Source organism: Pteropus vampyrus, unplaced genomic scaffold (assembly GCF_000151845.1).
Source record: "Pteropus vampyrus isolate Shadow unplaced genomic scaffold, Pvam_2.0 Scaffold23, whole genome shotgun sequence".
Classification (NCBI taxonomy): Eukaryota; Metazoa; Chordata; class Mammalia; order Chiroptera; family Pteropodidae; genus Pteropus; species Pteropus vampyrus.
Window position 1 is genome coordinate 2,556,224 of NW_011888804.1, and position 13,380 is coordinate 2,569,603.

General features: G+C 50.4%; 1 protein-coding gene across 1 annotated transcript in view; it reads left to right on the forward strand.

Annotated features, from left to right (window-relative positions):
• CUX2 (cut like homeobox 2) overlaps positions 1 to 13,380 on the forward strand; it is a 229,497-nt gene that overhangs the window by 192,589 nt on the left and 23,528 nt on the right. Inside the window, exons 6-12 of the mRNA XM_011356049.2 lie at positions 1,463 to 1,586; positions 3,421 to 3,497; positions 4,595 to 4,661; positions 5,864 to 5,912; positions 9,559 to 9,663; positions 12,812 to 13,003; positions 13,102 to 13,160. Of these exons, the coding sequence (XP_011354351.1) occupies positions 1,463 to 1,586; positions 3,421 to 3,497; positions 4,595 to 4,661; positions 5,864 to 5,912; positions 9,559 to 9,663; positions 12,812 to 13,003; positions 13,102 to 13,160 (673 nt within the window). The remainder of the gene's footprint in view (positions 1 to 1,462; positions 1,587 to 3,420; positions 3,498 to 4,594; positions 4,662 to 5,863; positions 5,913 to 9,558; positions 9,664 to 12,811; positions 13,004 to 13,101; positions 13,161 to 13,380) is intronic.

Genomic DNA, 13,380 nt, shown 5'->3' on the forward strand with positions numbered 1-13,380 from the left:
TGGGGAAACCAAGTCTCAGAGACAGCAGGTGGCCAAGTGGGGATTCAGACCAAGGGCTCTTGACCTCAGCCCTGCGCTGCATCTCTCCTTGAGGACTTGTCACTCTGCACCATGATTGTCAAACTTTGTCTTTTTGTTCACTGCCGTGGCCCCAGTATCTAGAAAATTCCCAGTGCGTGTATGTGTGCGTGTTTGCACACGCGCGTGTGTGTGAACGAGCCAGGCCCTGACCACTCTCAGCCCCTCAAGGGGCTCGCGCTGCAAACCGCCAGCTTTGCACTAACCCTTCTGTGCCAGGCTCACAGTAGAAGTTTAATAACCAGGACAGAACTTAACTGAGTCCCTAGGTTCTAAGGTCAGGAGCCCAGGTTTTGGAATTCTTGAGCCCCCACCCTCAACAGCTGTCCCTGAGCACCCTCTCCCCCACAGCGAATTCAGCACCAAAGGCACACACTGGTCCCTAGGATGATGAGCCACCACAGGGCCTGCAAAGGTGGGCCTGACATGGGCCCTGCCCCGGGCCACCTGCAGTGAGGCGAGCGATGACTGAGCTTCTGAGTCATCACCAGTGGGGAGGGGAGAACAGTGTGGTGGCTCCTCAGTAAGTTAAACCTGGAGTTACCCTGTGACCCAGCGATTCTGCTCCTAGGCATATACCCCAAAGAGCTGAAAGCAGGCGCTCCAACAAAAACGCGTACGCCAGTGTGTACTAGCAGCACTGTTTACAATGTCCAAGTGGTGCAAACAATCCAAACGTCCATCAACGAGTGAATGGAAAAAGAAATTGTAGTATATGCATAAAATGGAATATTACTCAGCCATAAAAAAGAATGAAGGCCCAATAATGCTATAACCTAGATGGACCTTGAAAACATAGTGAAAGAAACCAATCATAAAACGACATACATTGTGATTGCGTTTACATGAAATGTCCAGAATACGCAAATCCAAAGACAGAGAGCAGATTGGTGGCTACCAAGGCTGGGGGAGGGGAGAATGGGACTGACTGTTTAATAGGGACAGGTTTCCTTTTGAAGTGGTGACAGTATTCTGGAATTACTGGTAATGGTTGCACAATATTGTGAATATACTAAATGTCACTGAATTATATACTTTATAATGGTTAAAATAGCGAATTTTATGTTATGTATATTTTATCACGACTTTTTAAAAAAATAAGGCCAAGGAAGCAGGAACAGGTCTGAGCGGGCAAAGGAAGCCTCTGGGTGTGCCGTGTGAGGCTGGCACGGTGGGAACTTGACTTTCACACACACACCTGCCGTGGCTGCAACCCGGCAGACCTCGGTGACGGCCGATCCCAACAGCTGTGCTCTCTCCAACACCGAGTCTGGGAAATTGACTCTTCTCACAGTACTTTTGATAGATCTGTTTTGCAGAAAGCAGCTCTGGCTGTCACACCGCTCTCAGCAATGGGTGTTTTCCCTCATTTTCCTTCCTCCAGAGCAGAGAGAGGGGACGTCTCCGGCCGGGCCCACGCTGACCGAGGGGAGCCGCCTCCCAGGCACTCCCGGCAAAGCCCTCCTGACAGAAACTTTGCTGCATAGAAATGAGACAGAGAAACAAAAGTGAGTGGAGGAGGAACGGGAGGACTCCTCCTCCTGCCCCACCTGGCTGGGATGTGGGACCGGGAAAGTCACCCCTGCCCAGAACACCTGGGGAATCCAGATGCAGGTTGAAGATGGAGACATAGACCTAGGTTCAAGCCCCACCTGAGCAGCTCAGTGACCAACCCTGGGCAGGTCAACTCTGAGCCTCAGTTTCCCCATCTAGAAGATGGGGCTAATGTTGGTTTATTAGTCAGGGTTCTCCAGAGAAAACGAACCAGTAGAATTTTTTTAATTAATTAAGAGATGTATTTCAAGAACTTAAATCACACGATTGGCAAGTCTGAATTGGTAGAGCTATCCAGTAGGCTGGAAACCGTCAGGAGCAGTTAGTGCTGCAATCTCAAGGCAGAATTTCTTCTTCCTCAGTTTTGTTCTTATGACCTTCAACTGATTAGATGAGACCGACCCACATGATTGAGAATATCCTCCTTTACTTAAAATCAATTGATTGTAGGTGTTAACTACATCTATAGAATACTTCACAGCAACACCTAAATTAGTGTGTAATTGGGTAGCTGGGTACTGTAGCCTATCCAAGTGGACACATAACACTGACCATCACAGGTGGTGTCAACTCCTAGTCTTCTATGAGAATGAAACGAGATAATGCTGTACATGTTAGCCCAGCACTCACACGGAGCGGTGCTTGTCAGTAAATGGTTGCCCTTATGGTTGGTGCCGTGGTAATACCTGGATTCTCGGGGCATTTCTAGGATAGTTTTATGGTGGTCATTAGATTTATCCTTTCATTTCTTTACTTATTCCTTCTTTTGTTCATTCCACATATTTATGGACCCATCTGCTGTGGCAGGCACTGTTTTAGGGACACAGCAGTGAATCAGATGGACAAAACTCTCTGTCCTCCTGGAGTTTACTTTCTAGTAAGGGAGACACAAATGAATCAGATGAAGTAGATGCTGTGTTAGATGATGATAAGGGCTGTGAGGAAAAACAAAGCAGGGGAGGGGGAGAACGGGACGGAGGGCTGAAGTTTTAAAGAGAATGTTGGGGGAAGCCTCACTGAGAAGGCGAGAAAGGCCCCAAAGAGGTGAGAGAGTGAGGCTGGCAGGTGTATAGGGAGAAGGCATTACAGGCAGAGGAACAGCTAGTGCAGAGGCCCCAAGATAGGAACATGGCTGGTGCACCTGGACAGCAGGAGGTGAGTGTGGCTAGAGTGGAGTGAGCGAGGAGGAGGCTGCAGGATGTGCATTCAGAGATAAAGCGGGGAGTCTCTGAGCCAGGAGTCTCTGAGCCAGGCAGTGTAAGGCCCAGGCTTTGCCGAAACCCTCCCGCAGTCCAGCAAGGGCCCCTCTTTCTCTGCTCAGCTAGGCCCCAATGGGCCGGCTGGGCATCCCGAATTCTTGCCACAGGGAGGGGGAAAAATGCCTCCCCGGGACAGTAGTAGTAACTAGCAATACTGAGGGGACACGAGGTGCTGTGTAACATACTGAGCGTGCCTCACAGCACCCACGGAGACAGACCCCATCAGAAGCCCCATTTTACAGATGAGGAAACTGAGGCCCAGATAGGCAAGGTCACTGGCTACTGTAGCCCTCCCCCGAAAATGCTGCCAGAAACTTAACTGCCAGCCATAATGGGGGTCACACGTCAGCAAACAGCAGGGCAGCCAAATGCCTGAATGTCACGTTTAAGGACATGTGTTGTGGTTCAGATAGAGGTGCAGATAACAGGGAGTGGTCAAGGGGAATAGGAAGCCGGCATGGGGCCCAGGCAAGGCTCATCCACATAGACGTGAGCAGAGCTGGCATGAGCAGGGCCGATCTCTCCACAGGGGCCTTCAAGAAGTACAGATCACTTTGGCAGCCAGACTGGGGGAGGCAGAGGAGAAGATCAGGGTCCTACATTCAGGTACGTATCTAGCACGTGGCACCGGCCCTCACACAGCGCCCCAGCCCTGTCAGTCAAGGTGGAGGAGTGGGACAGGGCCACTACGTTCAGTGACACTGTGAACACAGGTTCAGGTATTCTAGAATGAGGAGGGCAAGAACGAGTTTGGAAAGGCAGAGGAAAGACCCATATTACCCAACGGGGGTCTGAGCTGCAGTCCCTGGAGGCCGTGCTACTGAAGAGAGAGGGTTTGAGATAGAATTAAATTGGGGTGGTAGATGGAGGACCCTCAGCAGCCCGGCACACAGTCAAGCCAGTCGGGTTCAGGAAGCAGTAGGGAAGGGTGAGGCCTTGTCTAAAAGAGGTAGCTGCTGCTGAGCACTGGCCAGGCACTGCCTTATGGCCCGACATGGCCAATCCCTTCAGTTTCTCTAGAGAAATCAGAAATCTGGAATTTAATGAGAAATCCCTCATTATAATATACATTTATTTGTTGACCTGGTTGCTCCTCCCTCTCCCCTCCCCAACCAGGTCCAGACCTCAGGGTGCGTGAGCTCATGGATGGATGGCCCCACCCAGGTCCTGGAGTGACCTGAGGATGTTGGGGGCCTCCTACCCCAGGTCATTGGACAAACAGCCCCTCCTCTTGTCTGGGTCTCCTGAGATTCAAATACTAAAAGAGGGTCATCTCATCTGCCCTCCCCACCCTGGTCACTGCACGTGCCTCCCGCCAGCTTGAAGCCCTCTAGTGCATTGGCCAGAGACCAATGCTGCTGTGAGAATCTAACGCCTGATGATCTGAGGTGGAGCTGAGGCAGTGATGCTAGTGCTGGGGAGCGGCTGCAAAACGCAGATGAAGCTTTGCTCACTCGCCTGCCGCTCACCTCCTGCTGTGCGGCCCAGTTCCTAGCAGGCTTTGGACCGGTACCAGTCCACGGCCCGGGGAGTTGGGAATCCCTGTGCTGGGAGCAGGAAACTTGCTACCTGTTGCCACTTCTAAGCAAGAGAAAGTTCTTCCCTCACTCCCCTAGGCCTCATTCTGCCTTTCCAGCCCTGAAGCAGTAGGTTCGCCTCCCCGGGGGTAGGTGACCTCACCCTGGCTCTTTATTTCCTTCCAGCGCTAAAGGCCACACAGACAGAGCTGCTGGAGCTGCGACGGAAATACGATGAGGAGGCGGCATCCAAGTAAGTGAACGCCGTGCTGAGGTACGCCGCCTCCCCGCGACCTCTGCCTTAGGCACCCGTTTCATTAAGCACCCTCTGCTCCCCAACCCCATGGACGCAGCTGTTCAGTGGTTATTTGCTGCGCCATTCATGCAGCACAGACTACGTGTGACATTCCATGCCACAGGCCAAGCAGCTTCTACTGGTCAGAGGCCTCTGTTTCACCCCAGCCTCCTGGGGCTGTCCCCACTCCCCAGCTCCACAGTCCAACCCTCGGGGCCAAGTGTCATTCGCGGAAACGATTCTAGACTCAGTGTTCCCTCAGGATTTAAGACATCACTTATTCCACAAATACTTAGCACCTGCCGCGTACCCAGTGCTGTTCCGGGTCCCTGTAGGAAACACTAGAACGTGGTCCCGACAGATGCCGGCCGATGTGCAGTGATCATTCTTTCACAGACACGTTGAGCCCAGGACTGTTCTGGGCACGTGGTAATGCCGTGAAGGGAAGGACCTAGAGCAGTGAGAGAATAACAGGAAGGGATGGGTCCTGTTACCGAGGGTCATCAGGGAGGACTGCCCTGAGGAGACGCACTTCAAAATGAAAGATGAGAAGGAGATGGCCATGTGAAGAACACTGGGAAGGATGCTCTGGGTGGCTGGAAGAGTTCGTGCAAAAGAGGGCCCTGACCTGCGTGAAGCACACGTGTGGCTTTGAGTCACCAAATGCTCCCCACAGACCTCCTCTGGCCCCCACCCCACACCAGGCAGAGGGCAACCAAGGTGGAGGGGGCCTGTCCTGACCCCTTCAGTGCTGGAGGGAGGGAGACAGCAAAATAAACGAATGAGCGCCACAGGGGTTGAGAGAGGCCTCCTGGGAGGGCACTTTGGAGCTGGGTTTTAAACCTCAGGGCCTGTTTGAAGAAAGCATTTGAGGTGGAAGGCACAGCAGGGACGAAGGCTGAGATGGACAGCTTCAGAGAGTGGGCCCCTGGTGGAGACGAGAAGCTAGGCTGCAATACTGAGGCCCCATTCCCATTTCCCCGTAGCCTGGGTTCTTTTCCCTGCAGCCTGGGTTCTCCCCAGTAGAAAGGATGGAAGGCAGCCTCCTCACCCCTCCATTGGGAGACCCTTGGGTTCAAGCAGGGGCTGTAGTATCAGGATGGGTGGGGGCCCTGGCAATGGCCAGAGCCCCTCCTCAGGGCCTCATCTTTCTGTCTTAGGGCAGATGAAGTCGGCCTGATCATGACCAACCTGGAGAAAGCGAATCAGGTGAGGAGACGTGTGCTGAGGGCTCATTCAGCCCATGTCGGGGATCTCGGGCCAGGTCGGGAGGACAGGGCTAAGCTCAATCAGTATTAATGGAACTACATGCCACACAAAGTTCTGGGGTCAGATGTCTGGGACCCAGTCCCTGAGCTCCTGGAGAAGAGAGTGCGAGAGAACAGACAGAACAATCAGAACTAGGGCGACCCAGGCAGCAACAGTCAGGGAAGGGGTACCTGACCTGTAGTCAGGGATCGGGAAGACATCCCAAAGGAAGGGCCATGGAGCTGAGACCTGACGAATAAATCGACACTGTGGAGGGAAGGCACTGCAGGACAGGGAAGAGCCTGGGCCAAGGCCAGGAGGCAGCCTGCGCAGCAGGCAGGAGGCTTCTCCAGGTGTCTTTGGACAGCGAGAGGACAGAAGCAGAGCAGTGATCAGTGATCCCCGCCCTTAAGTGGCTATCCCAGGCCAAGCTGGGACCTGGGTCTCTCGCAACCATACTGAGTAAGAAGCCAAGGGTGGTGATGCAGGGCAAGCCCGGGTCTGCTTCTCTCCCTCCCTTCCCACCTGGGGTCCCCTCCAGCCTCCTTACTTGATCCCAGCCATGCCAGCCAAGCACTGGGTGGACCGTCTTTCCTGAGGACCCATCTTCTAGTCCCAGCCAGGGTCCATGCAAGCCCTTTAGCCTCTCTGAGTCTCAGTTTTTACGTTTATAAATGGGGTTCCTTAGCCTGCCTTCCTCCAACTTCACATGTGTTGCTGTCATAGTGGGAAAAGCTTCACAGTGGGAAAAGCTGGGCAAGAATTAAAAAGTCAATAAGACATGGCCACGCAGGTCCAGTATGGGGTCCCATCAGCCCACAGTATCTCTGTCCCACTCACTGCAAGGCTACCAGTCAGGGACATGGCCAGGAAGGGCCAGCAATGTGACAGGGCAAGTGGTCATTTCCCTGTGGTAGTTGAGGAAGGCTTCCTAGAGGAAGACACCACAGCTGTGTTCTAAAGCCTGGGTGCTGTTCTCTTGAGGAAGGCATTATGAGCAGGAGGCACAGCAGAGGCAAAGGCCTGGAGGTACGGCAGTGTGGGTGTAAGGGCAGGTGTCCTTGGAAAAGAATGACATTTTTTGGTTAATTTTCAAATAAGCGATCCACTTACATAGTTCGAAATTGAAAAAGCTCATACAGGCATACCAGGGAAACTGTCTCCCCTCCCCACTGGCAGCCTATCTTACCAGTTTCCCAGGTCTCCTTCCAGGAGTCCATTCACAAGCTCATGAATATATCTATTTTTATTCCTTTTTAAAACAAAAACAATAGTATACTGTACACACCCCTCCTGAACCTTACTTTCTCCACAACTTAGAGCCCGTTCCGTGTTTGTATATAAAGCAATTCCTTCGGTGCTACAGCAGCTTGGTATTGCACCACATGACTGACGCACCATCACCTGGCCCAGGGGACGGCAGACTTTCTGTACAAGATCAGAGAGTAGATCATTTCAGCTTTGCAGGGCTCTGTCACAGCTGTTCAGTTTTGCCCTCGTAGAGTGAAAGCATAGGTAGTATGGAGACGAATGAGCGTGGCTGTGTGCCAGCAAAACTACTTGAAAAAAACAAGCAGTGGACTGCAGTTTGCCCCGCAAATCCTGTCTAACCAGTACCCTATTGATGCACATTTATGGTATTTTCAATCTTTTACCATCATCATCAATATTGTGGGGAATAAAAGAGTACAGATACCATCTCATAGATGCCCAAGCCACTGTATCGGTTAAATTCTCAGAAGTGGGATTGCTGGCAAAGGGTCTGTGCATTTATAATTTGGCAGATGTGGGCAAACTGCCCTCTGCAGGACTGTACCAATTTACACTCCCTTCAGCAAGATAGGAGAGGGCCTGTATTCCTGTAGCCTCGCCAGTCCTGTGTGTCATCAAATTTTTGGATCTCTGCAATCAAATAGCCTTAACTAAGAAAGATCTTAAGAGCAGTTTGAATAAGAAGCATTTTTTGAATGTTTATTTTTTTCAGAATATAAAACTAAAACCTGCTCATTATGGAGAGTATGGAGAAAAAAAATAAATGTCATCAAATTAGGTGTTTAATATCCTGAACATGAACCAAGAGGATTCTGGAACAGAGCAGATCAATATTATTACTTACATAGTAATAACCATGCCAATTCGCCCCAGTTCTTACCCTGGGGTGATGAGATGAGAACCAGATGTCAACCTACATGCACCAGAGTTTGCGCTGTAGATGAGGAACCCCCCAAACATGAATCTGTAATTTCATAGGGGAGGGACCTTCTAAGAGAGGGATAGAAATTTATCCCTCGAGTGTCATGGTGAACAGAAGGGCAAGGATCCTGGGTTTTTAGCATTTGGAATGCAAATTCTTCTCTCCAGGGGAAGATAAGGCTAGTAGCTGTAAACCCAGCTTTACAACACAGGGGATATCTCCATGGTCTGGGTCTCATTCCTGCCTTGAAATGTAAGCACACACCTCCAGGGAGATAGATCTCTGGAGTTCTCACCAGCTCATCAGTCATAAATTGACTTCCAGGGCTCGTCTTTTAGTCCAGATCCCAAGTTTCAGTCATATTTGCTTAGAAAGCCCTAACTGCAGAAATATAAAAATAATTTTCTCTATAATCCCGCACACTCAAAACCTTTCCCAAAACAAAACTGACTTGAACCATTTCTGGAACAAGGCAGGATACCAAAAATAAATAATAAAATCCATTAAGTAAATAAATTAACAAATGTGCCCATGAAGTATGTGGGTCTCTGTGTATATATGCTGGGCACAGCATCCTACTTGTCAAGGTCAGTGTGTAAGTTAAACATAATCACTATGACTGTGTCACTAGCTGAGGGTGAAAATAAAGCCACAGCTCTTTTAATTTTCCAAGTAATGGCTCAAGATCCCACATATCCTGTTGATGTTTATAAAGTTAACCAGTTATTGACACATTTCTATGTGTCAGGCACCAAGCTAAGATGCCTAATGGGTTGTGTTTTACCAAATCACTTAATTAAAAAATAGCTCTATGAGTTGCTTTTATAATCCCCATTTCACAGATAGAGAAACTGAAGCTGGGGAGATGAAGTCTCTTGTCTGAGGGAAGCTGTTCACATTTAGATGCTTCCTCCCAGGCTTTTTTCCTCAGAAATGTTTGAAGAGTTAAGATCTACCATAGACCCAATTCAGTAAACTGCTTCATTCTAATTTAATAGTATTTCAACATGCCTCTGCAGTAGATGTGTTTCATTTCTCCCGTTTCACAAAAGAAAAACTGAGACCCAGAGAGAAGAAGTGACTTGCCCAGGGGCCTGCAACAGCTTAAGGGCTGGGAAGCCACCTCAGCAGATGCCCCATCCAGGATTTACTCCACAGCTCGGGACAAACGTTGGCAGACAGAAGCAGCCTCGAAGTGTGTAAAAACTTGCCAGTCCTATCAAGGCAGCATCTTCCTTTCTGCCCTGGCGGGTAGGGAATGTTCTAGCTCCTCTTGGGATCCGAAGGACCCCAGGGAACACAGAGCCAAACAAGGGACCCAAAAAGTAGGACCCTCGGAGCCCTGCCTGCCCACCCTGCGCCTGAGATGATCCAGCGCGCCTCTTAACCATGCTCTCCGGTTCTGCTCCCCAGCGAGCCGAGGCTGCCCAGCGGGAGGTGGAAAGTCTTCGGGAACAACTCGCCTCTGTCAACAGCTCCATCCGCTTGGCCTGCTGCTCCCCTCAGGGACCCAGTGGGGTAAGGATGGTTGGGGAGCCAGAGGGAAAGGTTGGGAAAGGCCATGTTTGTGGGTGTGACTATTTGGGTTGATCGTGTACGTCTTTGTGAAATTGTGCAGATGGATGCATGTGGATCTCTGTGTGCTTACAGTAAGTATAGCATCTTAATTGCCAAGGTCATTGTGTAGTTAAATATAATTACTGTGACTTACTGCCACAACCAAGGGTGAGAATACAGCTACAGCTCTTTTAATTTGTCAGGCTCACGCTTCTGTATATCCTGATTAACCGGAAATCCGCTATCTTCCTTTGGAGGCCCCCATACTCCCCAGTTGTCCCAAGAATGCCAGGAACCTATTCAGGCCAAAGAGGGTCATCTCTATTACCAGATGCCCTGCAAGAGCAGGTAGAAGGATGAGTTTGATCAATAGAACAGCAGTACAGTTTTGGTGGCTGCCACCAGGTGTCACTGGTGACTGCTGGTCTCCCACTGGTACAGGCTCTATGGGGACAACCCGCTGATTCTCAGTTCCCTACCAGATCCTGACCAAAGCGAGGCCTCATACCAAGATCTGAGGTTAACGCTCATACTCAGTCATTGGTTCCCAAAACATGCTGGGGTGATTCCAGCGTGGTTTCCGAGGAGCCACGTGCTACGAGGAGTCAGTCTTCTGTCGTCGACCTTGAGGTTCCTGTGTCTGGCCTCGTTAGTCAGTGCGTCTTTCTCTTTCCTCGTGGTTGGTGTCCCTTTGGGGTCCTGGAGTCGTTTCCTACCAAAGGATTTTAGTCAGAGCCATCCCAACCTACCCGTCTGTCATGTTAGGTGTCTCTGTCCCTCTTCCAGAAAGCCTTGGGTTCCATGTATAAATTGGTCCATCTACTTTCCAGATCTCTAAATACAAAAGGCATTAGATTCGTGATTCCTTACGTAACAACAAGTCTGTGCCAGGGTCATTTGCTGTCTCTGCGCATGGACTTGAAGTGGCCAGCATAATTTTCACCTCAGCTGACACCCTGATGCACAGGCCCATGTGTCTATGTCTGTCTTTTTGTTTGAATATCATCATGTGTCTCTGCGACGTGTTACCGTGTGCATGTGTGCCTATTCGTGATCTTTGGCAAATGACTACAACTTTAATCTAACTGTGCCTCAGTTCCTTCACTTGTACAAGCAGGATCTACATTACAGGGTTATTGAGAGGATTGCATGTGAAGTACCTAAAATGGTACTTGGCTCAGTCTATGCTCAGTAAATATTTGATGCTGCTGCTGCTCCTGCTACTACTATTAGTGTTTGATGTGTCTGGTTTTACACACAAGGGCATGCAGCCTTTTTGAGCCACATACCTGTCTGTGTGTGTCTGGTGATGTGTCCATATGAGTGTGTCTCCTTGATGCCTCTGTGTGTGTGTGTGCGCGTGTCAGCGTGAGTATTTAGGCAGGTATGCCTGTCGGTGTGTGCTGTGTCTGTAGGTGTGTCCACCTGCGTGTGTCCCAGGAGGCAGTGTGTGTGTGTCAGCGTGCCTGGATATCTGCATGACACGGAGAGTGAACACGAGAGAGACTGAGTGCGAGAGAGCTCGTGAGGAGGCCGCAGAGAGAATTTGCCAGCGGCTCTTAATTAAGCCCCGTGGAACCCGGCAAATGCCTGTGCTAATCAGCCACAGGGAATTTTGCTGGTTTGGGGGCGAGCTTTTCTGAGCGCAGCAGTGGCGCTCGATGCTAATTAATTTAATGTGTTAATGGCATCCGCTTCCTGTTTTAATTGGCATTTATCTCCATGGAAGAATAGCCGGGGTTGGTAGTGGTGGGGTTTTTTTGTTTTGCTTAGTTTTTATAACACTTCTTAGGTTCCTTTGTAACTGCCTGACTTCAGGTTCCCTCAAACAGCAACCTCTCCATCTTTATTCGGGACAGAGGGACCATTTTCTAGAACCTAGAGAAGCTGTGGATCTTGGGGCTGGTGGCAAATGAGGAGGAGGAAGGAACCACTGCTAACGTGGCCTGTGGCTGGGCCGCAAGGTCTCAGGTCTAACTCTGTGGGTCTCTCATTGCTTAGAATGGGAACACCCTGCTGGGGTGGGACCCACACCCATGTTAAAAACCCAAGCCTTTGTCTCCGCCGTTCCCTCTGCCGGGAACAGCCTGTCCCCTCCACTTCCTCACCCAGCTATCTACTTCCTTTTTTGTTGTTCTTTTTTAACAAATATTTTGTTGAAGTATAATATACATAAGGAAAAATGTACATATGAGTGTACAGCACATTGAATTTTTCAGAATGAACACGCACCGTAAGCAGCATCTAGATCAGTAGAACGTTCCCAGGCCCCGAGAATGAACACGCACCATAAGCAGCATCTAGATCAGTAGCACATTCCCAGGCCCCGAGAAGCCCCCCGTGTGCCCCCTTCAGGTACCACTCTCCAGGGAGAGCCACCCCCTGACCTCTAACAGCACAGATGGGTTTGTATCTGATGTTGATTGAAACACACACACACACACACACACACACACACACACTTTGGTGTCTGGCTTCTTTTGTTCCAAATCTGGGAGAGTCATCCATACTGTGTTGGAGTAATTGTAGATTATTCATTTTCATGACTGTGTAGTATTCCATTGTGTGACTGTTCCACAGGGTGTCCACATCCTCTTGCTGGTGGACACTGGAGGGTTTCCAGTTTGGGACTTACAGAGTGGGCTGCTGTGAACATTTTGTCTTGGTGTCCATGTGTCTCGGTGCACAGGCGCCTGCATTTCTCCTGCATATATACCAACGAGTGGAAACCAATGTTTACCTTTAATGGATTCTACCAAGAAATTTTCCAAATTATGAACATTTTCTTGAACTTCATCATGGTTTAGACACATTTTCCTCCATAAAACCTTCCCTGCTCACTGCCCCTCCCCGCCCCCCCGCCCCCAGTTTAGTTTCAAGAATAGAAGGAAAGGCATCCAGGCTGATAGGACCAGTCTGAGCAAAGGCCCATCCTATGAGGAAAGCTACGGGCCTATCAGAAGCGGCTGAGTCACACTGGGGAGCACAGCACCAGAGTCCTACCACAAATACGGATCTCCCATTATGTTTGGGACTCGAGTGGGGAGGCCAGCCCTGCAGCCTCCTGCCCCATACCTCTCAGCTCCTTCAAGTCCCACTTTGTCCTCAGGATAAGGTGAACTTCGCGCTGTGCTCAGGCTCACGGCTTGAGGCTGCCCTGGCCTCCAAGGATCGGGAGATCTTGCGGCTGCTGAAGGATGTGCAGCGTCTCCAGAACTCCCTGCAGGAGCTGGAGGAGGCCTCTGCCAACCAGATTGCCGACCTGGAGCGGCAGCTCACGGCCAAGTCTGAGGCCATCGAGGCAGGTCTTGGGGGGAGGAAGTGGGCAGACGGGAGATGGGCAGGGCATCCCTGGCAGAAGGACAGTCCCAGCTTCACTGTCTTTGTTTGTTCCTCTAGAAGCTGGAAGAGAAGCTCCAGGCACAGTCTGACTATGAAGAAATTAAAACAGAGCTGAGGTACTCTGCAGAGTGGGGCTCCGCTGACCCCTGCCCTCTTCCCTGGCTGGCAGAGTTCTTCATCTTCCTTCCCCCCACCAGACCCCACTTCATGGTGCCCTTGTCTCCTCTCCACTGGCACCTTGGGTGTCATGCTTGGTCCTTTGCCATCAATAGCTGCCCATAGGAAGACATACAAGGCAGCCTCATTGTGGGAGCTATAATAGGGTGGGGGTAGTGG